Here is a 26,410-nt window from a genome sequence, read left to right on the forward strand (position 1 = left end):
GGCCGGAGCAGCGCGTGCGGCAGCGAGTGCGGGCAGCCCCGGGCATCAGGACTGCTCCGGGTTGGGCTTGATGAGGCCGTAAGCCACGGCCTGCGCCAGGCTCTCCTTGGCCGCCTGCGCCACGCGCGGCTTCTCCTTGTCCTTGGCCAGCACCGAGAGGATCTCCAGCACCTCGCTGGCCATGAGCTGCTCAGCCACCTCCCGCCCGGCCGCCACCATGTTCATCACCACCACGGCCCCGCGGTGCTGCAGCTCCACGCTGGTGCTCAGCAGCAGCGCCTGCAGGATCTCCAGCCAGTGCACCGTCTGCAGGGCGGCAGGAGCCCTCAGCACTGCCCCCCGCACCCCGCCAGTGCTCGCTCAGGCTCGGGGCAGGACAGGCTGTCCTGGCTCCCAGGGGAGGAAACATGGGTCACCGGTGCTCCCCGGGTCCCCCAGCCCACCGCGGGGCACTCACCACCTGGGGGATCCGCTTGCAGATGGGGGGGTGCAGGGCCGTCAGCATGGCCAGCGTTCCCGAGGCCGCCCGACGCAGCTTCTCGTCCTCCTCCCCGCTGTACAGCACCATCAGCTTCAGCCGGTCACTGTCCTCAGCCAGGAACAGCTCCTGCACCTGCGGAGGAGGAGGAGGGTGGGTGGGATGTGGGAGACCAGGAGCCCAGCGGACACCCGGCCCGGCCCTCACCTCCCTGCTCATGGCCATGTTGCACATGCATTCCGTTGCAGCCAGCCGGATCAGCTCGTGCTCCTCAAACATGTACCCCTCGATCATGGGCACAGCCTTCTCCTTCAGGATCTTCTGCCTGCAGCAGGGCAAGCCTGAGCGCTCCCGGGCCAGGGCAGCACCCTGCCGGGATGGACAGGCCCCCGCCACCCCCTAGGCTCAGCCCAGCTCCACTGCCCCTACCGCAGCCTCTCGCTGATGCCAGCCAGGTTGGTCAATGCCATCAGCCCCTCGAAGTTCTCCAGGCCTGTGCGCTGAAGGTGCAGAAGACTCACCAGGGGCCGGACCACCTCATAGATCTGTGGAGAGCAGTGCAGGGCTCAAACCCTGAGCAAGGGACCAGGGCTGTGCCCGTGGAACTAGGGGTACCAGGGGGAGCCTTGAGCCCAGCCTGAGGGCAGAGCTGCTCCCATGGTCAGGCCTAGGCCATCAGGATTTTGTGGGCAACACCAGGGTCTTCCACCTCCTGCTCCCCAGGGAAGGATAAAGCCATTCCAGCAGTTACGACAGTGCAGATCCCACCTTGGATCAACAGCGCTGGAGCTGCTGAGCCCTTTCCCAGTGGGCTGAGCCAAAAGCCCAGGCCCACTGCTGCTCCCACATGAGCCCCTGCTGTGGCCCTGCTCCCACCGCCTGCCCACACAGGGTCCCTGCCCGGCAGCCCCATCCCCAGCCCACGCTCACCCGCTCTCCAGGGAAGGCCATCTCTGGGTTGGAGGTGATGGTGATCTTTGCCAGGGCCTGCGCTGCCTTGGTCTGCCCCACCTCGGTGCCCTCCAGGGACAGCGGGATGAGAGCCTGCAGGCAGAGGCAGAGCAGCAGTGCTGCAGCTGGTTCATCACGGCCCCAGCACGGTGCCCCCCGCTGCAGAGCCAGCCCTGCCCAGAGCCCACCACAGGCTGCAGCACAGCAGGGCTGACCCTCACCTTGCCTCCTCCCTGCGCAACCACACCGCCCCGGTCCTCCGCCTCCTCCACCAGCGCCAGGAACACTCTGGGGGCAGAGCGGGAGCAGCTGGAGCACCCAGACACCCGCAGCGGGCACAGGCTGCACCAGACCCCAGACGTCCCCTTTCTTCTCCCAGGAGCTTGCATTGCCCACAGGCACAGGAGGCTGCAGCAGGACACCAGCAGCCTCTGGACCCAGCTCCCTCTCTGCCACCCCCCAGCTCGCCCATACCTGGAGATCAGCTCCCGGCAGGAGTTGGTGAGCGCCGGGTTCTCACTCTTCACCATGCAGGCCAGAGCCGACACCACCCCCGCCGTCAGCAGCTTCCGCACCCGGCGCTTCACAAAGTCGGGCTTGTCCTGGCCCAGAGGCAGGGTCAGCGCTCAGCTCGCTGCCACTCACCTGCTGCCATCCTCTGCGAGGTCCCCAGCCTCACCCCTGAAGGCCTCAGGGACACCCTGTGCCCCTCAGGATGCCGGGATCTGCCCCACTGCGTGCCCCCGAGACGCGCCGTGCCCTGCCCACCTTGGGGTGCTGCTCTGGGATGTGCTGCTTGGCATACTTGGCCAGCTCCAGCATCTGGGGGTCTGGCTCCTCATGGTCGTAGCTGTTGGTGCAGTTCACCAGGGTGGAGGCGACAGCGTAGAGCACGCTCCTGTCCTCCGACTGCAGGGGTAACAGGGCGCCCATCACACCCACGATGGAGAGGACAGGACAGGACAGGCCTCGAGCCCACCCAGCACCACACGCCGCTTCCACACTCCCCAGCCCCCGCGCGTGAGCCCCAGCATCCCGGAGCACGTTTCCGCAGCGCAGGGAGCCCTCCGCAGCGCCGGCACGCACCTTGGCCAGCTGGAACATGGCCTGCATCGCCGCCTTGTCCTCCACAAACTCCTCCTTGACGTCGGCGTCGAAGGTGAGGTAGGCCAGGCCCTCCACAGCCCAGCGCCGTGTGCCCACGTCCATTGCCTCGTTGCAGAGCCACCTGCACGGGGCCGTGAGCGCGGCTGCGGCCCCCCCGCCCCCCACTCCCTGCCCCCCCACTCACTTGCGGCACTGCTTGGCCAGCTTCAGCGTGGAGCCCTCGGCAAACTGCTTCATGCTGAAGTCGGTGCCTCCGGCAGAGCCCAGCTTGCAGAGCCCCTGCAGCCAGGAGCAGCGCACGTGAGCCCCGCGGCACCGGGGGCACAGCGCTGCGGACCCAGGCCCTGCAGCCGCAGCCAGCAGCAGCCGCAGCCAGCAGCAGCCGCAGCCAGCAGCAGCCGCAGCCAGCAGCAGCCGCGGGGTGCTCACCACCAGCGCCCGGATGCGGATGCTGTCCCTCTCACTGTGCTTGTAGATTTCCTTGAGCAGGCTGACGCCGTTGGCGGTGATGAAGGAAGCGCGCTTGGCCTTGTCGGCAGCATGGATCAGCGCCTCCACCGCTACCAGCTGGTGGGCCTCGCGCACCGAGGCGCAGAGGGACAGGATGCCGTCCATGATCCCCTCCAGCTCCAGCACCCTGTTCCCAGCGTCCGAGGGGCCCTGCAGCAGGCACGACACTGTCTGGATGGCCCGCAGCTTCCCCACCAGCTCCTGCCCCTCGAACCAGCTCCTGTGCAGCGAGAACACCGGGGGGGGTTAAGGCTGATGCCTCCCACTGCCTCCGGCCACACACAGCCCCAGCTGCTGAACCCAGCACAGCCGGTCACTGGTGGAACTTGCAACCTGCTTTTACCACTGAGAGCAAAAACGTTTGGGGTAGGGGTGCTGCTGCATGCGACCAAGCCCCATTTGCCCCGGGGACGCCCAGGCTCACCTCACGTAGTCCTTGCACAAGTGGTGGAAGTTTTCCCTCTCAGCATCACATTTCAGGTCATCGTAAAGTTTGCTCAGCAGCACCGAGGCGCTCATCCGAGTGTTCTCCGTCACGGGCAGGCTGCCCGGGCTGCCACACACTGTGCTTCCCACCTCCAGGATCTTCTTCAGGCCTAGGAGAAGGCGAGGACACACACCTCAGCGCTGGCAGGCACCCCGAGGCAAAGGGGTGCGAAGCCTGGCGGGATGCTGCGGGCTCCTCTGCTCACCCTGGTCGATCACCCACAGGCTCATGCTGTTGTTGATCTCCTTTGGTGACTTCCTGGGCACGACCTTGATGAGCAGGTTGAGGGCATTGTCCCGGCCGTGCGCAGAGGCCCCTTCCAGAGCTAGCAGCTCCAGGAGGTGCTTGATCAGCAGTTTCAGGTCCTTGGAGGAATCTTCCAGAAGAGACAGTGCCCAGCAGTGAGCACCCCCGGCACAGCCCTCACCCTACCATGGCAGGGCTGGCAGGAGATGCTGCCATGACCAAGGGCTCAACCTCACATTAACCCTGGGCCAGAGCCCTGGCTCTGCAGCAGGCAGCACTCACCCAGCACCACCGCGTCCTCCTTGCCACGGAAGTCCTTCTGCAGCCCCTCCTTCAGGGAGTCGAACATCACGTGCAGAAGGTTGCAGGCAGCCAGGGAAACCTGCTCGTGCTCCACACCCAGCACCGCCGAGAGGCGAGGGGCCCCCAGCTCCGCCAGGATGGCTGTGGTCTGCAAGTACAAGCACAGGTGTCAGCTGGAGAGCTGGGGGAAGCCATGGTGCTTCCCAGCACCTCACTGGGACAGTTCCAAGTTACAACAAGGCTCTCACAACCTCAGGCCTGGCAGGTGACAGCCCAGAGCTCCTGTGCTCGGCAGGGCTGGAGGCAGAGGCCAGTGACACTCCCCTGCCTGTCACACTCCGCAGCCTCCCCGGCACCCATTTCCCCTGTCACACACAAGAGCTGAGCTATGGTAGGACCTACCCGGGAGCGGTGCCCGGAGCACAGCCCCACCAGCGTGCGCAGGGCCGCCAGCATCAGGTCAGCCTTGGCCGTGTCCAGCAGCTGTGTCAGCAGCCGCACACCATCACTTTGGAAGATCTTCTCTGCTCCGGCCTCCTCTCGCGCCAGCACGATCAGGTTCTGCGCAGCCTGGGAAGAGAGAGTCGTGTCTGAAGGCAGCCACCCAACAGAGCATTCCCCAGGGAGCACGCTGTGATGGTGGGAAGCCCATCCTCAACCCAGCAGCATTCAGCCAACACCTTCCTCCCCCCCCTCGCCTTTCAGCCAAGCCTCCGCTCCCCAGAGCTCAAACCTTTTGCTTCTTGTCCGCATCATTTTCTTCAAAATCCAGCAAGATCTGGAACATCTGCTCTACCTTTGAGTCCGTGCAGGACATGGTTTTCATCTGAGACAGAGCAGAAAGAGCAGTTCAGCCCTCACCGTCTCCCTCAGCCCACCCATCCATGGGGCAGCCCCCACGCTGCCTCCCCGCTCACCTTCTCATGCATGCTGCTGCCCAGGGCGCGCAGGGCCTCCTGGAAGGCCTTGTTCTTGGGCTCCAGGCTGAGGCACCGCTGCAGGTCACTGACAGCCTGGTCCAGGCGGCCCAGCTTCTGCAGCGCCTGGCTGCGGCGGAACAGCGCCTTCACGTCCCGGCCATCCGCTTCGATGGCTGCAGGGAGAGGGGGGTCCTTCGCAAAGGCCCCAGGCTGCTCCTGCTCCCCAGTGCCCACGCAGGCAGTGCACAGGGGCCGGTCGCCTGCTAGCCACCACCGACAGTACCTTTAGACGCGTCAGCCTCCGCCTTGGCGTAGTCCTCCTGCAGAGACAGAGAATCAGGGAGAGGAAAATGCCCGATGCGCTGCCCGTGAGCCCTCGCTCAGTCTGGCCTGGTGTGGGCAGGGGCAGCACCCACTGCTTTACAGAGGAGAGCTGGGGAAGGATTGTGAATTTGGAAGATGGGAACAGAGTCCAGGGGACAGTGAGCCAGCCCAGCAGGACATCATATCCTTCCCCAGACACAACCCTCATGGGGTTCCCAAGTAGCCCTATGGCCCCCGACGGTTCTCAAGTGCTCCTGGTACACTAGAGCCCCTGAAGTTCCCTGTGCTTCCCTCCTGCCTCAGAGACAGTCCCACAGTGGGAGATCAGAGATGCTGTGACTGTGGGCAGAGCATCCCGGAGCACACACCCAGCACAGGCATGGACAGGAGCACCCCGTCCTGGCCCCGAGAGCCCACCCGGGATGCGGGGCAGCCCGGGACAGCAGGGAGGGCCGGGAGGAAAGGTGAGCAGAGAACACGCCAGGCAGCGCCCTGCCCGGACACCCGGGCACCCAGCCTGGGACCGCCAGGGCCTTCCTCCGGCGGGAGGAGGCGCCGACGAGGGCGGAGGGGCCGGGCAGCCCCGACAGGCTGGGGCGGCCGGGCAGGTCCCCGCAGCGCCCGGTGCCGCGCCCGCCGCGCTCTCACCAGCTTCAGGTAGCAGGCGGCGCGGTTGCGGTGCAGCACGGCCCGCTCCGGCCCGGCCTCGCACAGGCTCAGCGCCTCGGTGTAGGCGGCGAGGGCAGCGGCGTGGTCCCCCGCCTGGAACTGCGCGTTGCCCCGCTCCCGCAGCTGCCCCGCCGTCACCTGCCGACGGGCACCGGCTGGGACAGGCGCGCCGGGGCACGGGCGCGGCCCCGGCTCCGCAAGGGCGGCAGCCCCGGGACACGGCCCCGCTACCACCGCCTGTCCCCGGACGGGCCCTGGGCGCCGGCCCCCATCGCACCGGGCACCGGCAGCCGGCCCCTCCGGCGCTGCTCCCTTCCAACCCCCCCCGGACAGCCGCCCCCCACAGCAGCCAGCCGCAGTCCCGTTCCGCCCGGTCCTGACCCCGTGCTATCCGTCTTGTCCCCTCCCGTCCCGTCTCGTTCCCGTTCCATCCCATCCTGTCGCGTCCCGTCTCGTTCCCCTCCCCTCCCGTTCCCGTTCCATCCCATCCTGTCCCCTCCCCTCCTGTCTCGTTCCCGTTCCCGTTCCCGTTCCACCCCATCCTGTTCCCTCCCCTCCCGTTCCCGTTCCATCCCATCCTGTCGCCTCCCCTCCCGTCTCGTTCCCGTTCCATCCCATCCTGTCCCGTCCCGTCTCGTTCCCGTTCCCGTTCCACCCCATCCTGTCCCCTCCCCTCCCGTTCCCGTTCCACCCCATCCTGACCCCTCCCGTCCCCGCTCCGTCTTGTTCCCATGCCCTTCCGTTCCCGTCCCGGTTCCCGTCCCGCGCTCCCACCGCCGCCGCCTCCATCGCGCCTCTCCCACCGCGCCCGTGACGTCTCTGCCGATCGCCCGGGGAACGCGGACGCCACCTCCCGTGTCACGGGACGGGGATGGGGCGGGGGGGGGCGGGAGGAGGATGTAGCGCCCCCCCGCGGCCCGGCGGTGCCGGTACCGACCACGTGCGACCTCGTGGGGGGGGGGGGTGGGGGGGGGAGGGGGTGTGTGTGTGTGTGTGTGTGTGTGTTGGGGGGTGTGGGTGTTGGGGTGTGTGTGTGGGTGTGGGTGTGTGGGGGTGTGTGGGGGTGTGTGGGGGTGTGTGTGTTGGGGGGGGGGTGTGTGTGTGTGTGTGTGTGTGTGTTGGGGGGTGTGGGTGTTGGGGTGTGTGTGTGGGTGTGGGTGTGTGGGGGTGTGTGTGTGTGTTGGGGTGTGTGTGTGTGTGTGTGTGTGTGTGTTGGGGTGTGTGTGTGTTGGGGGGTGTGTGTGTGTGTGTTGGGGGGTGTGTGTGTGTGTGTTGGGGTGTGTGTGTGTGTGTGTGTGTTGGGGTGTGTGTGTGTGTGTGTGTTGGGGGGGTGTATGTGTGTTGAGGTGTGTGTGTGGGGGGGGTGTGTTGGGGTGTGTGGGGGTGTGTGGGGGTGTGTGTGTTGGGGGGTGGGTGGGTGGGTGTGTGTTGGGGGGGGTGTATGTGTGTTGCGGGGTGTGTGTGTGTGTGTTGGGGTGTGGGTGGGTGTGGGTGTGTTGGGGGGGTGTGTGTGTGTTGAGGGGTGGGGTGTGGGGGTGTGTGTATTGGGGTGTGTGTGTGTGTGTGTTGGGGTGTGGGGGTGTGTGTGTTGGGGTGTGTGTGTGTGTGGTGGGGGGAGGGGGGCGTGTGTCCCGCCCCCCCCCCCGCACTCCAGACCCCCCCCCCCCAACCCCTCCCACCCCCCTCAGCAGCCCCGCCCGGGAGCCCCGGTGCCGCGGGGCTGCGGGGTGCGGGACCGGAGCCGGTGCCCCCCCGGGAGGCTGCTGGGCAGGCGGCGGCCAAGGGGCAGGAGGCGGCAGTGCCGGGTGCGGTAGAAATGGACGAGGTCGATGGCCATGAGGAGGAGGATGAGGAGCCCGTAGAGCCCCACGAAGGGCAGCGCCAGGGGGTTTCTGCAGGAGGGGGCACCTCAGGACAGGGCAGGCATGGCCCCACCAGCAGAGCGGCACCCCGTGGTGGGAGGGTACCCGGCTCTGGGTTCCAGGCTGGCGGGGCAGACCCATGTGCCAGCCACCATGGGGAGCCCAGGGCCCACGCTGCCCCCGGCCCCGGTCCACACAGCCCTGCTCACCGGAGGAGGTCGGGGGTGGCCAGGCTGGAGAGGTTAACCCCGGTGAGGGCCTCCAGGGCTCCCTGGGAGCAGCAGGACTTGAGCGTGCGCGGGCCGGGCCGGCAGCAGTAGCGGTGCCCGGCAGGGTCTGTCAGCCGCGGGCAGTAGAAGCCGGGGTGGTAGCGGCCGTCGGGGCCCGCGTAGCCCTCGCAGAGGTGCAGGTTCTGCACCGAGCCTGCAGTGAGGAGCCACGGCTCAGGTCCCGCTGCGGGTGCGGCAAAGGCTCCCCTCTGCCCTGAGGGGGTCGGGGTGCCGGCAGCCGGCACCGTGCTGGTGGCAGCTCCAGCGATGTGACCCTTCCAGAGCGGGGCTGGGCTGGGCTGGGAGCGCCCCGGCCCCATGGGAGCCCCCGGCTCAGCCCCGGGCTGGGCTCAGGTCGCAGCTGAGCACGGTCTCACCAGGCACTGCCTCATGTGTGCCGTGCTCTCTGGTGCTCGCCCTGACCCTGGCAGGGGCAAACGTGGGCGAGGGGGGTGATGGCGGCAGATGGGAGGGGAAAGGCCCCGGTCAGCTCCGGTCTCCCCGTGCTGATCCCCTCCTGTCCCCACCACCCCACAGCGTGGGGTCAGCTCTTCTCGCCCCACAGTTGTGCTGTGCAGGGGCCAACCCCACCACCAACCCCCCCAGTGCGGATTCCTGCACCCCGGCACAGACCCAGGCTCCAGCACGGGCTGGCGGGAGCAGCCCTCAAGGGGCACGGCCCCAGCGGGGATGGGGAGGAGGCGTTCAGGGAGCGGGGCTGTACCTGTCCCGCAGAGGCCGGGGCACAGCGCCATGGCAAAGAGCAGCCGGAGCAGGAGCCCACCCAGCATCTTCCCGGCTGACCCTGAGCAGCAGCAGGTCTGGCTCCGGGGAAGGCAGAAACCACAGCCCCTCCTCTCCCGCCTCCATCACGGCCCATCAAGAGCCACTTGGAGCCATTAGAGCCTCCTGCACTCGATGCCCGTTCCACAGGGACCAGGGCGGGAGGCGGGAGCATCACTAATGAGCTTCTCGGGGGCCAAGAGCAGACAGGAGGCACCTTCCACATCGGGCACTGGGGCCATGGGTGCCGGCTGGGCACCTCAGCCTGGCTGGGGATCCCGGTGCTGCGGGCGAGAGCAGCAGGTGAGGCTGGACCATGGCAGGTTATGCTGCAGCCCCTCCACAGCCCAGCCCCGGCAGACCCTGTGCCGCAGTCTGGCCCCCCGCCAGCCGTGCCATTAGCCAGGCTCCGGCACAGCCCCGGCAGCACACTGTGCCAGGGTAGGGCTGTGCTCCCCTGCTCCCCAGCACAAGCCATGCACCAGGCCCGGGTCTTGCCCCATGCCTGGCTGGCCAAGGATGCAAGGGGCTGAGCTGCCGGGGTCCATCTGCACTGGTCCATGCTCTCTGCTCATCCTCAGGGCTGTGCCCATGGGCTATGGTTTGTGGGCTATGCTGGAGGCTGTGCGGGAAACCAAGACAGAGCTTATCCAGCACCACGTCCTCGCCTGTCTCTCCCTGGGCTCCCCTCAGCAGTAATGAGCCCCAGAGGGGCCCGAGGAGTGCAGCAGCCCCTGTGTCCCCACAGCAACCGGGAGGATGCTCCTGGTGACGTGGCTTTCCGCAGCCCCTGGGACACTGCAGACCAGTGGCCAGGCTCTTCGGGCACCAGAGCATCTCCCCACAGCGCACTGTGCCCACTCTCCCCTGCAACCAGCTAGAGAACCACGAACCAGACACAGACCAGAGCCCTTGGAAACAGCCTCATGTTTCCCACAAGCTCCAGTGAGCTCCATCTCCAGTCCACAGCACCTCCGTGGCCAGCAGCTCTGGCCCCACCGCGCTGCCCCGGGAGCTGGGGGAGCCCGGCACGGACGGGCCCTGCCCCAGGACCCCGCGGTTGCAGCCGTGTGGGGGCAGCAGGGCAGCCGTGCCCATCGTGCCGGTACTGCAGAGCCCGTGGCCTCGATGCGCAGCCCGTCACCTCTGACACCCGCCTGAGAGCACAGGGCGGAGAAATGCGAGGGCAGCAGCGTCTGCAACCCGGCACCTCCTGCCTAGCGCCCGCCCGGGGCTGCCGGCCCGGCCTCTGCGAGCCGTGCCGGTGCTGCCGCGCTGCTCCCCTCCTGCTCCGGGAGGCGCTACCCCAGGCGGATGCGGAAAGTGGCGATTTCCATGGGGTCCAGGTGGATGTTGGTGCTGTTGGAGGCCGTGCCCAGGGGGTACATCAACGTCAGCGAGGTGGGCTGCAGGGAGCCCACCTCCAGCCCCTGGAACAGGCTGCCCAGCGCCAGCTATGGAGAGGAGGGAGAAGGGCGGGTGGGTTGCGGCGCCCGGCAGTGAAGCACCATGCACATGTGTGACAGCAGTCGGTTTGTGGCCCCCCACCCACCCAGGGCACCACAATGACCCACCCCGGGCTCTGCCCTTCCTTACAGGATGGACTGCATTGGGATGCAGGGCTCATGGAAGGTTCCAGACCCAACATCCTCCAGCTGGGCCTGTGCAAGGGCCAGAGCAGGGCTGCACTGTCACTCTTGAGCAGCCACTGTGCAACAATGGTGCTGAGGGACCTGGGCCCCCTCCTGCATGAGCAGAGGATGCAGCAGGCCAGCCTGGGACCCCAGCCTGGCTCTGACCCAGCAGCATGTGGAGGCATCAGCCTGGTCCTACCTTGCCCTGGCTGGTGGTACAGTTAAACCCCAGGTTCTTGGCCTCCAGGCTGCAGTCAAAGCCTTTGCGGTGCAGGATCAGGGCTGCCTCTGCCGAGGGCAGCGATTCAACCTGCTGGGGAGCCAGGGATGAGGTGTGATGCTGGGGACAGCGGGTACAAGCCCCGCCCCGGAGCACAGCTCACCTCTGCCTGCAGCATTCGCAGGTTAAGGATGTGGAAGTCGCAGGGGAGGGTGGTGGAAAGGGGCGTGAAGGAACGCAGGGGTGGTGGGGCCGGCTTCTCCTGGGCCACGGGCATGACCAGGGCCTCGGCATTCAGGTGCATGGACGTGATGTGGCTGAGCAGCGAGGGGAAGCTGATCGGGCGCCCGTCCTGTGCCTGCCAGAGAGCACAGGGCTCAGCGCCAGCCAGGGGAGCTGCGGGGCCAGGCACAGCCTCGACACAGCCCCTGCAGCAGCAGTGGCCAGCAGCGGGCACCCAGAGCTGCTCCCACCTGGGCACGAGCACCCTCCCCAGCAGCAGTGGCCAGGCCACGGACCTGGCTAGGGTTGTGCTAGCAGCTACTGCACGAGACAGGGAGAGACAGCGGGGCCAGGCCGGCCGTTACCTCTGGGCTGCCAGTCCTGGCGCTGGGGAAGCCCAAGGCGTTAAACATGGAGGCCAGCGTGGAAAAGAAGCTGGAGCTCTGAGTGGGTGACGTGGCGCATGCACAAGGAGCAGTGAGGGGATGGGACAAGAACACCCTGATTATGAGGGCACTGCGGCTCCACAGGGACCCCGCTGCACGGTCCCAACCTCCCCGTGTCCCCACTCCAGGCCCGGCCCCATGCGGAGCCAGTATGATGGCTGGGAGGGCCATGGAGCAGCAGGGGATGAGACCCTGCTCCATCCCAGAGCAGGGCTGGGCTCAGCACACCCAGTCCCGCTCTGCAGCCGCAGCCCATGCACCTGGCTGGCAGCGGTGCGGCGCTCCAGGAGGATGCGGAACCGGTTGCATGTCCGCTTGTTGTCCTTCAGGCCCTGGCCCAGGCCCCGGTTGTCGTCCTGTATGAGGCGCCGGTCCAGGATGACCTCGAGCTGGCCTGCAGGGAGCGGGTCCCAGCGTGGGCTTTAGCAGGAACCGGCCATGGCCCGGCTGGGGCACCCCGGAGGCAGCAGGGCCAGGGCTGCCTGTGCCCAGCCCGCAGCAGCCTCCTCCCCAGCACCCTCTGCCAGGGCAGCCCCCAAGGCACAGCCCCATGGCCGCCTCACCGCTGCCGAGGCTGGAGACGCCCAGGGCCTGGGCTGTGTGCAGCGTCAGGCGGCTCTGCCTGTCCTGGATGTAGGCCATGGTGGGCATGGGGTAGAAGTTGGCCTGGAGCGGCAGCTTCCGCTGGTACCTGCGGGGCTGGATCTGCCGCGGGGCAGAGCTCAGTGCCTGGAGGTGGCTCTGGCCATGCCCGGTGCCAGGGCACCGTCCCCCTGTGGGCAGCGGCCTTCCCTCGCCGGGCCGCCCCGTACCTGGAAGCCATTGAGGTCCGTGAAGAAGGTGTCTTCACTGTCGATGTCAGTGCTGAAGCGCAGGGCCAGCTCCATGTTGATCTGGTCACGGATGTCCACCAGACAAGATACGTCCAGGGACAGCCCCTCCACCCCTGGGGACAGGCAATGAGGGGCTGAGCCCCACAGGCAGCATTGCCCAGCACCCTTGGGCCACCAGCCTCCCCACATGGCCTCACACTGTCTCACCTGGGACGTTGTAAAGCCGCACCACAGTCTGGACATGCTGGTAGTAGCTGGCGACCTCAGAGAAGAGGGGTCCCTCCGTCACCCGCACCACTGGGAGGTCATTGGGGGCATAGGGCTGGGGGGAAAGAGCTGCGCTGAGGCTGCTGCCTGCAGGACTCCCATGTGGCTGCCAAACGGCTCACAGAGGTGCCCTCTGTACCTTGGCCTCGCCGTCAGGCAGGAAGAGGTAGGCTCCACTTTTGTCCTTGGAGGCCCTGGTGCCATAGACGAGGAACTCGCTGCTCACCCTCTGCTCCCGCTCCTCCCCAGCTCGGCGGATGCTCTGCGGGGTGTGAGCCGGCACAGGGTGAGCGCTGTGCGCACGGGGCAGTGCTGTGCCCCTCGGCCCCGGCACGGCCCTGCACTCGCCTGCAGAAGGCCCGAGCGTCCGGAGAAGCAGGCTCGCAGGTGCTGGTTCTCCAGGCAGACGTCCTCGGCGCCGGCCGGGAGCACGTGCACGGGCACCGGCTCCTGCCTGCGCATGGGCAGGTTGAGGCCGGGCAGGTAGAGGCGCACGGAGGACTGGAGCGCGGCGTGGCCCTCGAAGGACTTGTGCAGCTGCAGCACTCGCAGCCCCAGTGCGGGCAGGCGGGCCAGGACAGACACCTGTGGGGGCACGGGGCCGTGAGCCGGCGCCATGGGACACGCGGGCTGTGGGCTGGGCAAAGACCTGGCCCGCACCTGGGGAGCCTCTGCTGGGGGGCTTGGCATGGGGGGGCTGAGGGCTCGCGAGCAGCGGAGCTCGTGCTGTGGTGCAGGGACACGTGGTGCCACAGAGCTATGGGGTCACCGTGCAGGATGGGGGGCTGGCACACATGGGCTATGCAGGATGAGGGTGGGGGTGAGCAGGGCTCTGGGGCACCCCATACCTGGTAGATGTCGGGCACCGTGTCAGTGTCGGAGCCCCAGTGTGCGCTGAGCTGGGCAGGCAGGGGCTGCCCCTCCTCGGAGAGCACCCGCACGTGCGGGGAGTTCACCAGCACCCGCACCACGCTCAGGCGCTCCTGCTCCAGCGGGTTGAACACCACCAGGAACCTGTGGAGCGGCACACAGGGATGGCCACCCCAGCCCCACAGCAGCCCAGGTGCCCCACACCACCCACCCGCTCTTCACAACATCCCAGGCACCCATTCAGTGCCTCCCCACAGCCTGCAGAGCAAGGCGCAGACCCTACCGGGGTGAGACGTCCACTTTGACCACTGTTCTCTCAGGGAGGGAGTCCTGGCTGGGGCGCGTGTCATCCTGGGGAGAGGAGCGGTCAGCGCTGGGGTGCACTCACCCTGCCCCTGGGTCCCCACTGGGTGGGCAGGCAGGGCTGTGCTCCCCAGGGGCACAGGGATCACTGCCCCAGCATGGTCCCGTGAGCTGGGCCGCAGGAGCTAGGGACCACGGGGCTGCTCACCATGCTGAGGAAGGGAGCAGCAGGGTCGTGGCGGTAGGTGTCCTTGTCCCCCAGCACAAGGTAATGTGCAGCGTTGATGATGATGTGCTTGAGGTTCGTGAGGGAGTGGAGCAGCCTGGGACACAGGCAGTGAGCCACACAGACCGTCCTCCCATCTCCCAGCATCCCCACAACACAAACGCAGACTGGCTTGGGTTGGAAGGAACCTTAAAGCCCATCCAGCTCCAACCCCTGACATGAGCAGGGACCCCTTCCACTGGAGCAGCTTGCTCCAAGCCCCTGTGTCCAACCTGGCCTTGAGCACTGCCAGGGATGGGGCAGCCACAGGTTCTCTGGGCACCCTGTGCCAGCGCCTCAGCACCCTCACAGGGAAGAGCTTCTGCCTAAGAGCTCAGCTCAGTCTCCCCTCGGGCAGGTTCGAGCCATTCCCCTTGGCTTGCCCCTAAAGGCCCTTGGCCAAACCCCTCGCCAGGTTTCCTGTACCCCCTTTAGCCACCTCCGTCAGGAGAGGGGCTCATACCCCACACCCTGCTCCCAGCCCTGTGCACACCAACCCCCACCTGAGACAGGCCCCTCCGGCTGCGCCCCGTCCCCCTCACGCACCGGACTCCGTAGTCAACAGCCACAGCCTCCTTGGCGGTACCGGTGATGGCATCGTGGTGCTGGAAGAGGGCCAGGTTGCGGCGGGCATTGCTCAGCAGCGCATAGTCAGAGAGTGGATACGTGCCGTCAGCACCAGCGCGGCGGGCATGGGCGAGCGCCAGGCTGAACAGGATCTCTGCGCCCCTGCGCAGGGACAGAGGCTCTGAGCGTCCCTGCCCCGGTCCCCTGAGAGGAGGAGCGGCCAGTCCAGCCTGTGTGCTCCATGCAGGGGGCCTTGGCCCCGGGAGGACAAGCCAGGGTGGCACACGCTGCCCTGGGGCTGGATGAAGGTTTGGCACTCCCTTGACCATGCCTGGGCCACCCCCAGCACGCTGGTGGCTCTGGTGCAGACCAGGGGCTCCCAGGGCTCCCAGTGCTGCCTGGCCAACCCTCACCCATACCCCCTGCACCCAGCCCCTGCCCCGGAGCCCTGCCTGCTCCCCCTCACCGGAGATGGGCCTCCAGCACCCGGTCCAGGCTCTTGTAGAAAGGCCGGGAGGTGTAGTAGCCCGTCCAGTAGTGATCCTCCCGGTCCGCGTAAGAGAAGAAATCCCCACTCAGCACCGGGAACCCCGGCGGCTTCATCCCCGGCACGATGCCCACCTTCTTGTACAGGGCATCAAAGTAGTCAGAGAGCGTCCCAAACTGCGCCTGCAGGACAGCACACGCAGCCCTCAGCACGACAGGGAACCACCACGGCTCCTGCAGCTGGGGGCTCCCACCACCCCTCCCAGCACTGCGAACCTGGACGTGCAGGTTGGGCTGGGAGTTGAGGAAGTCAAAGATGCGCTGGTAGTTGAGGAACTGGGCATCCCACTCCTGCGGCTTGTCGTAGCGGAAGTCATCTCCCAGGGGCACCAGCAGCACCTTGCTGCGGTACAGCTTGGACTTCTTGCGGTACTGGTCCAGCAAGAGCTGGGCTCTGCCATGGGGGCCAGGGTGTGAAGCTGGCTCGTGGGCTCAGAGCCACTTCCCCTGCCCTGCAGCACTCACCGCTCTGCCACGTTGGCCTCGGTGATGGCTCGGGGAGGCACCTTCCACGGGCAGTTGATCCGGCCACCCGGCAAGCGCTTGAAGTCAAACTGGCAGCAGATCTTGGGGTCTGGCCCACAGGTGTGGGGTATGTCGTAGCTGTAGAAGGGCATCATGTGGCAGAAGATGTCAGTGCTGGAGTCTGTATCTGCAGGACCAAGGACAGATGAGCAACAGCAACGGCTCTCCCTTTGTCTCCCAGACGCAGCTGCTGTGGCGGTACAGACATGGCACACAGGCTCACTGCTCGGAGCCCAGAGAGCACAGCAGCCTGCACGGGCGCAGTCTGGGAGTCACCCTGGGGTTGTTCCACAGGGCAAAACCGCTGCAGAGCAGAGACATCGCCTCCCGGTGCCCAGCTCTCCGTCCGCATGGGAAAACAGTTGGAAACTGTTCCCTGCTGCCACCCACCCCAGCAGGGCCCCCCCTTTACCATCACTCCTCAGCAGCCCCTCACCCCACGTCTGTCTCCACATGAACTCCAGGTTCTGGGTGGCAGCAAAGTGCTTCTTGATGGCGTAGTGCACACGCTGGATGAGCATGCCCGTCAGGTTGGAGCGCTTCAGCAGGTAGGGCATGGTGGAGCTGTGCCCAAAGGGGTCCACGGCCCAGCCTGACCGCGGCGTCACACCTGGGGGCACAGAGACCCTTCAGCCCCACACCGGCCAGCCCTCTGCCCCTCCAGCCCCACACCCTGCCCTGCTCTCACCAATGTTCTTCTCCAGCCACTGGTGCCCCTCGATGAGCTGGTCGATCATGGCAAAGTAGTGGGAATTGGCCTCATCAGGCATCACCCAGCCACCCGTCACCATCTCCAGCTGCCCGTTGCCAACCAGCCTGCAAGGGGGACACACAATGTGCCATCAGCTCCAGGCAGAGACCTGCGGTGAGCTTGGGGCCCTCCTGCAGCCCCACAACCACTGGCTGCTGCGCCCCACTGTCCCCACACACACAGACAGGCAGACAGACATTCTTCCACAGCAATACACTGACCAAGGCCCGAGCCAGAGCTCATCCCCACACAAACCAACATCCTCTGCTGTACCCCACAGGCCCTGTCCCCTCTGTCCTCCATCTCCAGCCCTCCTGGAACAGGGGGCTGACAAGGGGCTCTCTCCCACTGCACAACCCTGCTCTCCAGGTCTCTCCAGCTGGCACTGCTCAGGTTCTGCAGCAGCGCTCGCATGCTCAGGGTTACAGCATCCTGCCTCTGGGCAGAGGCCGTGCAGCCCTACCTCCGCACCACAGCCCGCTTCTGGGCACTGATGTTATCCCACCACTTGGAAAAGAAAGAGATCTCGGACCAGATGAAGCGCCGGCGTGGGTCCTCCTGCATCTTCAGCACCATGCTGTTGAGGATGTGCTGCGTCTGGTCATAGTAGTACTTGTCGAAGGTCTTGATCCAGCCTGCCAGCACAGGTTGGGGGTCACTGCGCGGGGCCCAGCCCTTCCCCACCAGCAGTGTGTGGCAACGCTGGCCCTTCCCCAGCCCTGCCCACCTTCACCGGCTGCTCACCAGGGTCGTTGTGGGAGTGCGGCACCACAAACACCTGCAGGGGCTCGGCATCCCACTCGTTGGGCTCGTAGGTGATGTCAAAGCCCTGCTTCCACACACCGCCATCCTGGTTGTCAAAGGGCAGCAGGGAGTACACAGCCAGCATCTGCCAGGGGGGAGACAGGGCTCAGGGCGGACACTGGATTGAGAGACACCCAACTGCGTAGGGCCAGGAGCCCCTGGACCCCGTGGTGTGGACACCCTCGTGCTAGCAGAGATGGGCCCTCACCTGCAGGTCTGGGCTCTGGCCCTTGCTCCCCAGGGCAAACTGGCAGTCCTGTGGGGAGACGGAGAGGAAGCTCGGGCGACTCTCGGGAGGCAGCACCCAGGAGCCATTGGACGTGTGGTGGGGTAGCGCCGGCTGCCCCTCCGCATGGGCCGTCAGCTCTAGCACCGAGTCCTTGATGTGGCTGATGATCTCGTGGTTCTCCTCCAGCAGCTGCTCCAGCTGCTCAATGCGGTTCTGCAGCACCGAGATCTGGCTCTGGAGACACAGACACCGCGGTGAGAGCCTCGGGTGCCCTCTGCCAGGTGGGTCCCGGCCCCGGTGTCACTGACAGCAGCAGGGAAGGAGCCCTGGCCCCCGCCAGCCCCGGCCCCACCGCTCACCCTGGGGAAGTTGCCTCCGCTCTGGTGGCGCGCGGGGTCGTGCTGCACCCGGTCCAGCATCAGGTAGAGGGAGAAGACGGCCACGCAGAAGATGGCAGCTCCGCACACCGTCACCTGCTTCTTCAGCTTCATCCCGAGGGCCGCAGGGACGGACCTGCAGCGGGGCAGACGGGACGGTGCCTCTGCGAGCGCGGCCGGAGGCAGGACGGGGCCCCGGGGACAGGGGCCGGGACAGACCGGGCCGGGACGCTGCCTCCTGCTCCGCGGACCCGGCTGAGCCCTGCCGAGGCGATGGTGCCGTGCCCGTGCCCTGCACAACCGGGCCCCCGCCGGCCCCCGCCGACACCTTCCCCCCCCCCCCCCGCGCCCTACTTCGCTTAATCCGGACCCGGTATTTCCAGCCCGGGCTGGGGCCGCCGCGGGGCTGGGGCCGGGGGCACGGGACGGGGCCAAGGACGGGGCCGGCGCAGGCCGCGGCGCCGCTGAGCCGAGCCGAGCCGAGCCGAGCCGGGCCGAGCCGAGCCGAGCCGAGCCGGGCCGCGCAGCCCGGGGCCTCCGCGCCAGCGCCGGCACGAGGGGGCTGCGCGGCCGCTCCGCTCTTACCCTGCGAGGCTCCGCGGCCCGCCCCGGGTCCTCACATCGCCCGCCCCGGGCCCGCAGCCGCCGCGGCCGGGATGGGCCAGGCCCCGCCCGCAGCTCCGCCCGCCCGGCCCCGGGCCCGGCCCCGGCCCCGCGGGAGGCGGCTCCGCCGGCAGCGCAGCGGGGAGGGCCCCTAGCGCCTGGGGCAGCGCTGCCTGCGCCGTGCTGCCGAGCACTGACCCCGCCGGGACCGCCACCGCCCGGGGCGCGGCCGTCAGCACCCCACAGCCCCGAGGTTGTACCCGGGCACCGCCGAGGTCCCGGGGATTCACCCGGTCATCATGCCATAGCACCGGGATTCACCCGATCATCATCCCGTAACAACGGGATCCACCCGGTCACCATCCCATAGCACGGGGATTCACCCGGTCATCATCCCGTAACACCGGGATTCACCCAGTCATCATCCGGTAGCACCGGGATCCACCCGGTCGTCATCCCGTAACACCGGGATCCACCCGGTCATCATCCGGTAGCACGGGGATTCACCCGGTCATCATCCCGTAACACCGGGATTCACCCAGTCATCATCCCATAGCACCGGGATTCACCCGGTCATCATCCCGTAACACCGGGATTCACCCGGTCATCATCCGGTAACACCGGGATCCACCCGGTCATCATCCCGTAACACCGGGATTCACCCGGTCATCATCCCATAACACCGGGATTCACCCGGTCATCATCCGGTAGCACCAGGATTCACCCGGTCATCATGCCATAGCACCGGGATTCACCCGATCATCATCCCGTAGCACCGGGATCCACCCGGTCATCATCCCATAGCACCGGGATTCACCCGGTCATCATCCCGTAACACCGGGATCCACCCGTTCATCATCCGGTAGCACCGGGATTCACCCAGTCATCATCCCGTAACACCGGGATCCGCCCGGTCATCATCCGGTAGCACCGGGATTCACCCGGTCATCATCCCGTAACACCGGGATCCACCCGGTCATCATCCGGTAGCACCGGGATTCACCCGGTCATCATCCCGTAACACCGGGATCCACCCGGTCATCATCCGGTAGCACCGGGATTCACCCGGTCATCATCCCGTAACACCGGGATCCACCCGATCATCATCCGGTAGCACCGGGAGGTGCCCGGTCATCATCCGGTAGCACCAGGATTCACCCGATCATCATCCCATAACACCGGGATCCACCCGGTCATCATCCCATAGCACCAGGAGGCACCCGGTCATCATCCCATAGCACCGGGATTCACCCGGTCATCATCCCATAGCACCGGCATTCACCCGGTCATCATCCCATAGCACCGGGAGGCACCCGGTCATCATCCCATAGCACCGGCATTCACCCGGTCATCATCCCATAGCACCGGCATTCACCCGGTCATCATCCCATAGCACCGGGAGGCACCCGGTCATCATCCCATAGCACCGGCATTCACCCAGTCATCATCCCATAGCACCGGGAGGCACCCGGTCATCATCCCATAGCACTGGGAGGCACCCGGTCATCATGCCGTAGCACTGGCATTCACCCGGTCATCATCCCATAGCACCGGGAGGCGCTCGGCCATCACCCCGCAGCCCCGCTGCCGCCCGGCTGCCGATGCAGCCATCCCCATGTGCCTTGTCCCGGTGCACCGTCCCGGCTGTACCGCGGGTGCTTGGCCCCTCTGGCTCCCGCAGTCCGTGCTCCCTCGTAGCCGCACGGACGCGGTGCTGCGGAGCCCGTTTGTTTATTGCAGCGGATGGAGGCCGGCAGGAGCTGGGGGTGCCGCGTCCCGGGAGCGCAAACGGGAGCACGTGGGAGGGGTCACAGCCGTGTCCAGGCGCAGCGCCCGCTTCCCAGGCAGAGATGGACGCTGCTGCCGGGATGGACCTGGGCACACGGAGCTGTCCGGAGCGGGCCGGTGGGGCCCGGGGCTCCCCATCACCGGTGCCTCTTGCGGATGGCGATGAGGTCCTGGTGGATGGTGCCGAAGCTGGGCCGCTTGCGAGGGTCGTACTCCCAGCAGCGCTGCATCAGGCGGTACACCTCCTCAGGGCACTGAGGGGGGGGGTCCAGCCGCACGCCTGCGGGGGCAGCCATGAGGAAGTAGCAGCCAGCAGCCCCATAGGCACAGCTCCACAGCAGATCCACTGATCCACCGTGCTGAACATGGCCCCTCATTGCCCTTGAGAGCTAGACCGTGGCACGTCCCTTACCCTGCTCCACAGCCTCACGTGTCTGCTGGTTGTTGAGGTTGGTGTAGGGTACAGCACCAAGGCTGAAGGCTTCCCACAGCAGGATCCCGAAGCTCCAGACATCACTCTCTGAGCTGTATCTCCCTGGGGACATGAGGCAGGCTGGATGCTGGTGCCTGGGGACTGGGGTGCCCAGGTCTTCCTCCCCAGGACTGGGCATGTGGGAGCAGGACAGCATGCCCAGGACTCCCGGCTCCCAGCTGTGCCATAGGGCTGCCAGGCCGTGGCTGGCTCCATCCCATACCATAATTGAGCGCTTCAGGGGCAGTCCACTTGACGGGGATCTGCTTCATCCCCCCTGTGGAGGCGTAGATGCCATCCTCCTCCTCCCGTGACATCCCAAAGTCACTGATCTTCAGGGTGTTCTTCTCTGTCACCAGGCAGTTGCGAGCAGCCAGGTCCCTGGGACAGTCCAGAGCCATCAGCCATGCACCTACTGCGCACCCAGGGGCCCCCGGGCACAGGACGGGGTCAGTGATGGCTCCTGGTGTGCGCCCGAGCCCACCTGTGGATGCAGTGCTTGCTCTCCAGGTACTCCATGCCGGCGGCAGCGTTCTCCGTCATCTTGATCAGCTCCTTCACACGCAGGTGGGGCCCCTCGCTGCGCAGGAAGCTCAGGAAGTCCCCCCCTGCACCCGGGACACGGAGCTGGTGTGGGCTGCCCCGGCACACGCGGGCACCGGCTGCCCCAGCAGCGTGGCGGCTGCAGAGCGGGGCTGCTCACCCTGCACCAGCTCCATGACAATGTAAATGGGCTGCTTCTGGGTGCAGACACCGATGAGCCGGACGATGTTCGGGTGGTTGTACTGCTTGAGGATCCTGCGGGACCAGGGAAGCACACCGTGGGGGGAGGCCAGCTGCCCCAGGCATGGCCCTTGGCACAAAGATGCTGCAGTGCCAGCATGGTTTGAACAGCCCCAGGTCCCAAGGATGGACAAACAGACGGGCTGGGACAAGCGTGATGGCTGCACAGACCTTGCTTCCTGCAGGAACTTGGCCTTGAGTTCGGATGGGAGGGTTTCCCGGCAGGATTTCACGGCGACGGGGGTGTTGTCAGCACGCAGGCGGCCACTGAACACCTCCCCAAAGTTCCCCTGAGAGACACAGGTGCAGCAGCCCAGCTCACCAGTGGCCAGAGGCAACCCCTGTCCTCCCACAGACCCAGTGGGGACAGCCCTGTCCTCCTGCAGACCCCACGCAGGCAGGACTGGAGCACCCTGACTCACCCGGCCGATGCACTCCCCCAGCAGCACATCCTCATGGTTGAGCACCCATTTGTCCTGCAGCGAGCAGACACCAAAGGTGGTAGCTGTCCCCCAGCCTGGCCCAGCCTCACATCCTCTGCCCACTGCCCACTGTCACCTTGGGGATAGCCCTGGCCAGGACGATGCCGCTCTTGCGGGTGACAGGCTGCTGGCTCTGCAGGAGGTGGTCGATGAGCAGCGGGATGGTGGGGAACCCGTCCCCCTCCAGCTGGTACATGTTCTGTGGGGAGGGGAGGCTGACCGGCTGTGCCTGCGCACATGGGCCTGCTCACAAGGACTGAGGTGCAGGGGCTGCAGTGCGTGCGGGCATGTGGCACATGCAGACGTGCATGCCCACGGGCAGGGCACACACAGGTGGGAGTTCGCATGCACGATGCAGGGCTCACGCCCCACAAGGAAGGCACAACTCATCTTCTGCACGCGTGTCCCACGCACTCCCACCAGGGTCCCCCCTCCGCCTGCCCAGGGCTGCCCCGGCCGCACCACCCCTCCTGCAGTCACTCACATCAGCAGCCTGGATGATGAAGTGCCGGACCTGCCCGTCCCACAGCGCGCTGAGCACGTACTCCTGCTTGCCCTGGCTCTCCCGCACCAGGAAGTCCCCGCTGCAGCTCAGCAGCTCCTGCACCTCCGAGCGCGGGATGGCCCCGTGGTACCAGACCTGCTGGCACAGCGGCTTCTGCAGCTCCGGGATCAGGGGCACGGGGGGCGGCAGCTGGGTGGAGGATGGAGACAGGGTGAGCCCAGCCGTGCCCTGGAGGTAGGGCCAGCAGCGGTGCCTGGGAGCGGTGCCCAGGGCAGGGCACAGCAGGCGGGGGGGGCATGGAAAGGAGGGGGCTGTGGAGAGAACAGGGGGTGCCAGGGGGCAGGAGGCTCAGAAAGGGAGCTGGGGCAGGATGGAGGTGCCCAGGGACTCACTGAGTACTTGGGGCTGAAGATGCCCGAGATGTGGTTCCTGAGGGTGTCCAGTGCAGTGCTCCCGCTGCGCTCCTGCTCCTGTGGGACACGAGCTGTGAGCTCTGCTTGGCTGCGGGTGCCCCGAGCCCAGTGAGCCCCATCCCAGGGCCGGCGGGGCAGGACTCACCACGGAGGAGACCGAGTGCCGATCGTCCTGCAGCAGCAGCACAGGCAGTGGCTTCCCGGTCCCCAGCTCCGCCAGCTTGGTGGCCAGCAGGTCTCGCTGCGCCTGCAGCTTGGCCTGCGTGCAGAGGCAGCCCTCGAGCTGCTGCTGCACCTCCTGCAGCCCCTGCCGCTTGCCCAGCAAGTGCACCCTGGGGACAGGATGGGGCGGTCAGACCCTGCTGCATCCCCTTGTCCCCCACCCACCGCAGCTCACCGCTCCCCAGGGCTCCGGCCCTGCTCCTCGCCCCGGATCTCCGCCTGCAACTCCTGCACCCGCTGCTCCTTGCTGCTCACGGCCTCCGTGGCAGACGCCAGCTCCTCCTCAACCGATGTCAGACTGCAGGAGACACAGGTGCCGGTGGCACTGAGCTGCGGTGCTGGTGGCAGTGGGTCCTGCCCGCAGCCCGGCCCCACTCACGAGTGCTGGACACTCTCGATGGTCAGTTCATTCAGCTGCAGCTCAGCTGGTGCCAGGCTCTCAGTCTCCTCCAGCAAGCTCTCATCAAATGACACCACTGGTGGCACCTCGGAGCCGTACCTGCAGGCAGCCAGCGAGGCTCTGCTTCCCACCTGCCCCATGCCAGGCGCCAGTGCCCACGCCTGGCAGAGGCTGCAGCAGCACCAGCTGTACCTGTGGCTCTGGATGAAGCTGCTGTACTCGGTGGCAGGGTTGATGGCCTGGATGGCACCAGCGATTTCCTGGTGCACAGCCAACACATCCTCCTGCACCAGGCTGCTGATGCTGCAGTAATCCCTGAGGATCTCCTTCCTGGGGGGACATGGGTGCTGGGGGCTGCTGGGTGCCACCACCCTGCTGCCAGCGCTGTCACCCTGTCCTGCATCCCGCTGGTGCTCAGGGACCATGGGGGATGCCCAGGGTTGAGTAACGGGGTGCAGGGCAAGCAGCTGGGCAAGCAGAGCTCTTACAGGACGAGGACCATCTCCTGCTGCAGGCTGTAGAGGGACTGGTGGAGGGTGGGCAGTGCCCGCTGGTAGTGGTGGTGGTGGTGGAGTGCGGCTGCCCGCACGGCCAGCACGTACTGGTTGTGCAGGGCATAGAGCTTCCAGAGGCTGCGCACGTACTTCTCCTTTGCCTTCTCCCGCTCCTTGTCTGGGGGGAGAGGCCATGGAAAACACCCGCCGTGGCGCACCAGCGGTCCCAGAGCTGCAGCGCATCCACTGCAGCCAGTGAGGGTCCCAGGGGGTGGGGGGGCTGGGACGGTCACACCGAACCTCCCCGTACACAGGGGTGCTCCCAGCCCACAGCCCTGTGTCCCAAGGCTGCAGCCCCTGGGATGCAGTGGGACGGGGCAGGCGGGGGCCGGGCACCTTTGCTGGCCTCCTGGTACTTGCGCTTGGCCTGGGCACTGTCCCGCGCCAGGCTGCGGTACTGAGCCTTCAGCTTCTCCATCTCCTGCTGCGTGGTCTGGGGAGGGTGACGCCGTCAGCGGAGCAGGGCTGGGGACCCCCGCTGCCCCCCACCGGGACACACGCACCCGGGTGTACTCCTGGCTGAGCTGCTGCCACTGCTCGCTGAAGGCCCTGCGGAGCTGCTGCTTGTCGCGGATGAGCAGGCTCAGCTTGGCCAGCGGCCCCGCCACCAGCTCCTCCGCATGCTGGCGCAGGATCTGGCTCAGCGCCTCCGTCCGGCTCGCCAGCACCCACCAGGACTGCAGGGACAGGGCGTCAGGCACGACGTGGGCACGGCCACCACCCGGCACCGCACCACACATCCCTACCTCCCCGATCTGGCTGCCGTGGTCACCGGCGCGGAGCTGCCCGGGGCTCTCCTGCTTCTCCAGCTGGGAGAACATGTGGTGCAGCATCCCCGCGTACTGCCGGTCGCTCTTGGCGCGCTGCGACATCCACTTCTTCATGAGCTCCAGGAGGCGCAGCTCACTGTCCTGCAGGCGCAGCAGCGCGCTGTGCCCCTGCGGGCACCACAGCTCCGGCCCAAAGCCCATGGCACCGCCGGTCGGGTGTGAGGAGGCTGCAGAGCAGCCCGAGAGCTGAGCCGCGGCTGCTGCCCACAGCAGAGAGCGGTGTCCAGGGGGCCCTTTGCATCCCGCACCCTCCCTCGCATCGCCTGCCACGGGACAAGGTGCCTGGGGGGAGCAGAGCTCTCCCTGCCCACGCCATCTCCTTTGCAAAGCCCATTCAAAGCAGGTGGGAGGGCGGGAGGGTGCAGAGTGCACCCGAGCCCAGAGGAAGTTGGGGCCCATGGGGATGGTGCCAGGGAGGAGGAAGTTTGGGGTCAAAACCAGCAGCGTCACCTCTGCCATGCACAGGGCCGGTCCCCAGGGCAGCGCAGCCGTGACCCCCACCCGGCAGGGACACTAGCCCCATGTGGTCCAGCAGCTCCAGCCCCTCCTGCCACTGGCACTGTCACCCTGAGCTCCTGGGGAGCCTGCAGCAGGGGGCTGTGGCGTCAAGCCCCGGAGGAAGGCGCTGAGCCTGGATGTGTCCCAGCACCCAGGACTCCAACACGGCTGTTGGGAGCCAAACTGGTCCTAGCCATGGTCCCGGCGTATCCTGCCCCATGGCAAAGGCACAGTAGAAGCAGCAGGGTGCTGGGCAGGGCACGTGTCTGTGCAGGGCAGGACTTCCCCTGATGCAGCACTCGACCCCACAGAGGACTAGGGCTGAGAACCCTCCCCAGCCCCACAAAGGGGTCCCTGTCTCTGCCAGCCCCCCAGTGGGGCATGGCCCCTCCAACCTGCGTGTCCCGCGAGGTCCCTGCCGCGCAGCTGGAGCTGGCGTCCTCCTGGGGCCAGGGCCGGCGCAGTGTGGACCCAGTGCAGCTCCGGCTCCTGGGAGGAACAGGAAACCCGGTGCTGACCATAGAGCCATTGCGAGATTTCCTGCCCTTCCTCCCCTCCCTGCCAGTCCCCACACCCGGGCCCACGGCTCTGCCATCACCCACAGCCACAGCCCCGCTACCCATCGCTGCTCCCACCAAGGCCTGGTGCTGGCAGGATTCGGTCCTGCGGGAGCCCTGGGCATCCCATGTGGGCCATTGCCCATGTGGGTCCTGAACCCCATCCCCGCAGATCCCCTTCGGCTGAGCCTGGTCCTGCCTGTCTCCAGGCCCTCTCCATGGCCCTGCTTCCCTGAGAGGCTGCAGGAACTGAGGGACAGCCCCACTGAAGGGGGTGATCCTGTCACCACCCCCAAGCTTGGCCCTTGTCACTGCAAGGGGCCACAGGACAGAGCACTCACTGCGCGGGCACCCATGGGCCATGCCCCAGCCCTCAGCACAGCTGGTTCCCAGCTCCCCACAGACCCAGGTGCTTCCCCCTTCAAATTGCTTCACTGGTGCCACAAGGGGACAGCTCAGCCCCGGCTGATGGCACCACCACCACCACCACCAGCACTGCCACCTGGCACCGCCACACACGTGCCCTGGCTGCCTC

At 67.0% G+C, this 26,410-nt stretch overlaps 4 protein-coding genes across 12 annotated transcripts; all 4 read right to left on the bottom strand.

Annotated features, from left to right (window-relative positions):
* Positions 1–5: 5 nt before the first annotated feature.
* Positions 6–6,906, bottom strand: UNC45A (unc-45 myosin chaperone A). The gene is made up of 20 exons (XM_062642673.1): positions 6,770–6,906; positions 5,975–6,133; positions 5,286–5,322; positions 5,000–5,175; positions 4,816–4,908; positions 4,485–4,652; positions 4,062–4,230; positions 3,739–3,909; positions 3,471–3,642; positions 2,966–3,266; positions 2,721–2,815; positions 2,516–2,657; positions 2,198–2,338; positions 1,904–2,031; positions 1,651–1,717; positions 1,409–1,522; positions 908–1,023; positions 686–803; positions 458–613; positions 6–306 (listed from the first exon to the last, which is right to left on the bottom strand). Exons 1-20 carry the CDS (start codon positions 6,782–6,784, stop codon positions 46–48), a joined length of 2,799 nt encoding a protein of 932 aa, XP_062498657.1. The 5' UTR covers positions 6,785–6,906; the 3' UTR covers positions 6–45.
* Positions 6,907–7,679: 773 nt separating this feature from the next.
* Positions 7,680–10,060, bottom strand: LOC134176035 (protein shisa-like-1). The gene is made up of 3 exons (XM_062642628.1): positions 8,851–10,060; positions 8,067–8,280; positions 7,680–7,887 (listed from the first exon to the last, which is right to left on the bottom strand). The coding sequence occupies exons 1-3, from the start codon at positions 8,915–8,917 to the stop codon at positions 7,680–7,682; spliced, it is 489 nt and encodes a 162-aa protein (XP_062498612.1). The 5' UTR covers positions 8,918–10,060.
* A 58-nt stretch (positions 10,061–10,118) lies between these two features.
* Positions 10,119–18,426, bottom strand: MAN2A2 (mannosidase alpha class 2A member 2). Of its 6 annotated transcripts, none has more exons than XM_062642664.1 (24): positions 18,354–18,426; positions 17,751–17,904; positions 17,371–17,625; positions 17,103–17,247; positions 16,822–16,993; positions 16,296–16,423; positions 16,044–16,217; positions 15,548–15,734; positions 15,299–15,476; positions 15,003–15,205; positions 14,516–14,698; positions 13,913–14,027; positions 13,685–13,752; positions 13,380–13,545; positions 12,889–13,116; positions 12,671–12,802; positions 12,472–12,586; positions 12,244–12,377; positions 11,995–12,136; positions 11,692–11,825; positions 11,351–11,428; positions 10,927–11,121; positions 10,743–10,856; positions 10,119–10,363 (listed from the first exon to the last, which is right to left on the bottom strand). In XM_062642664.1, exons 2-24 carry the CDS (start codon positions 17,880–17,882, stop codon positions 10,211–10,213), a joined length of 3,531 nt encoding a protein of 1,176 aa, XP_062498648.1. In that variant the 5' UTR covers positions 17,883–17,904; positions 18,354–18,426; the 3' UTR covers positions 10,119–10,210. The 6 variants fall into 6 exon arrangements, with proteins under 6 accessions (XP_062498648.1, XP_062498651.1, XP_062498649.1 ...); XM_062642667.1 differs by lacking the exon at positions 18,354–18,426 and having other exon boundaries at positions 17,371–17,418; positions 17,536–17,625; positions 17,751–18,017; XM_062642665.1 differs by lacking the exon at positions 18,354–18,426 and having other exon boundaries at positions 10,743–10,853; positions 17,751–18,017.
* Positions 18,427–20,086: 1,660 nt separating this feature from the next.
* FES (FES proto-oncogene, tyrosine kinase) lies at positions 20,087–25,854 on the bottom strand. Of its 4 annotated transcripts, none has more exons than XM_062601734.1 (19): positions 25,714–25,853; positions 24,737–25,017; positions 24,494–24,667; positions 24,327–24,423; positions 23,925–24,108; positions 23,629–23,766; positions 23,416–23,535; positions 23,212–23,334; positions 22,960–23,146; positions 22,794–22,871; positions 22,381–22,590; positions 21,973–22,095; positions 21,837–21,890; positions 21,586–21,704; positions 21,335–21,429; positions 21,116–21,239; positions 20,855–21,012; positions 20,572–20,694; positions 20,087–20,439 (listed from the first exon to the last, which is right to left on the bottom strand). In XM_062601734.1, exons 2-19 carry the CDS (start codon positions 24,959–24,961, stop codon positions 20,297–20,299), a joined length of 2,475 nt encoding a protein of 824 aa, XP_062457718.1. In that variant the 5' UTR covers positions 24,962–25,017; positions 25,714–25,853; the 3' UTR covers positions 20,087–20,296. The 4 variants fall into 4 exon arrangements, with proteins under 4 accessions (XP_062457718.1, XP_062457717.1, XP_062457716.1 ...); XM_062601733.1 differs by having other exon boundaries at positions 24,737–24,987; positions 25,714–25,822; XM_062601732.1 differs by having other exon boundaries at positions 23,215–23,334; positions 24,737–25,854.
* Between the last annotated feature and the right edge of the window lie 556 nt (positions 25,855–26,410).

This window comes from Pezoporus occidentalis, unplaced genomic scaffold (genome assembly GCF_034315485.1).
Source record: "Pezoporus occidentalis ecotype Australia unplaced genomic scaffold, CSIRO_AGI_Poc_V1 ctg72, whole genome shotgun sequence".
In the NCBI taxonomy this organism is placed as follows: domain Eukaryota; kingdom Metazoa; phylum Chordata; class Aves; order Psittaciformes; family Psittacidae; genus Pezoporus; species Pezoporus occidentalis.

Excerpts from the sequence above, each read along its gene's own strand:
- LOC134176035 (XM_062642628.1), bottom strand. The coding sequence starts at position 8,917 with ATGCTGGGTGGGCTCCTGCTCCGGCTGCTCTTTGCCATGGCGCTGTGC. Across the intron at positions 8,281-8,850 it reads CCCCGGCCTCTGCGGGACAG|GCTCGGTGCAGAACCTGCAC; the intron begins GTACAGCCCCGC and ends TCCTCACTGCAG. Across the intron at positions 7,888-8,066 it reads GCCACCCCCGACCTCCTCCG|AAACCCCCTGGCGCTGCCCT; the intron begins GTGAGCAGGGCT and ends CCCCTCCTGCAG.
- FES (XM_062601731.1), bottom strand. The coding sequence starts at position 25,279 with ATGGCAGAGGTGACGCTGCTGGTTTTGACCCCAAACTTCCTCCTCCCT. Across the intron at positions 24,424-24,493 it reads TCAGCCAGGAGTACACCCGG|ACCACGCAGCAGGAGATGGA; the intron begins GTGCGTGTGTCC and ends CACCCTCCCCAG. Across the intron at positions 21,013-21,115 it reads AGCAAGCACTGCATCCACAG|GGACCTGGCTGCTCGCAACT; the intron begins GTGGGCTCGGGC and ends GGACTGTCCCAG.
- UNC45A (XM_062642673.1), bottom strand. Across the intron at positions 4,909-4,999 it reads GCAGCAGCATGCATGAGAAG|ATGAAAACCATGTCCTGCAC; the intron begins GTGAGCGGGGAG and ends GCTCTGTCTCAG. Across the intron at positions 804-907 it reads GGCATCAGCGAGAGGCTGCG|GCAGAAGATCCTGAAGGAGA; the intron begins GTAGGGGCAGTG and ends GCCCTGCTGCAG.
- MAN2A2 (XM_062642664.1), bottom strand. The coding sequence starts at position 17,882 with ATGAAGCTGAAGAAGCAGGTGACGGTGTGCGGAGCTGCCATCTTCTGC. Across the intron at positions 17,626-17,750 it reads GCGGAGGCAACTTCCCCAGG|AGCCAGATCTCGGTGCTGCA; the intron begins GTGAGCGGTGGG and ends CTGTGTCTCCAG. Across the intron at positions 13,753-13,912 it reads CTGCTCCCTTCCTCAGCATG|GATGACACGCGCCCCAGCCA; the intron begins GTGAGCAGCCCC and ends TCCTCTCCCCAG.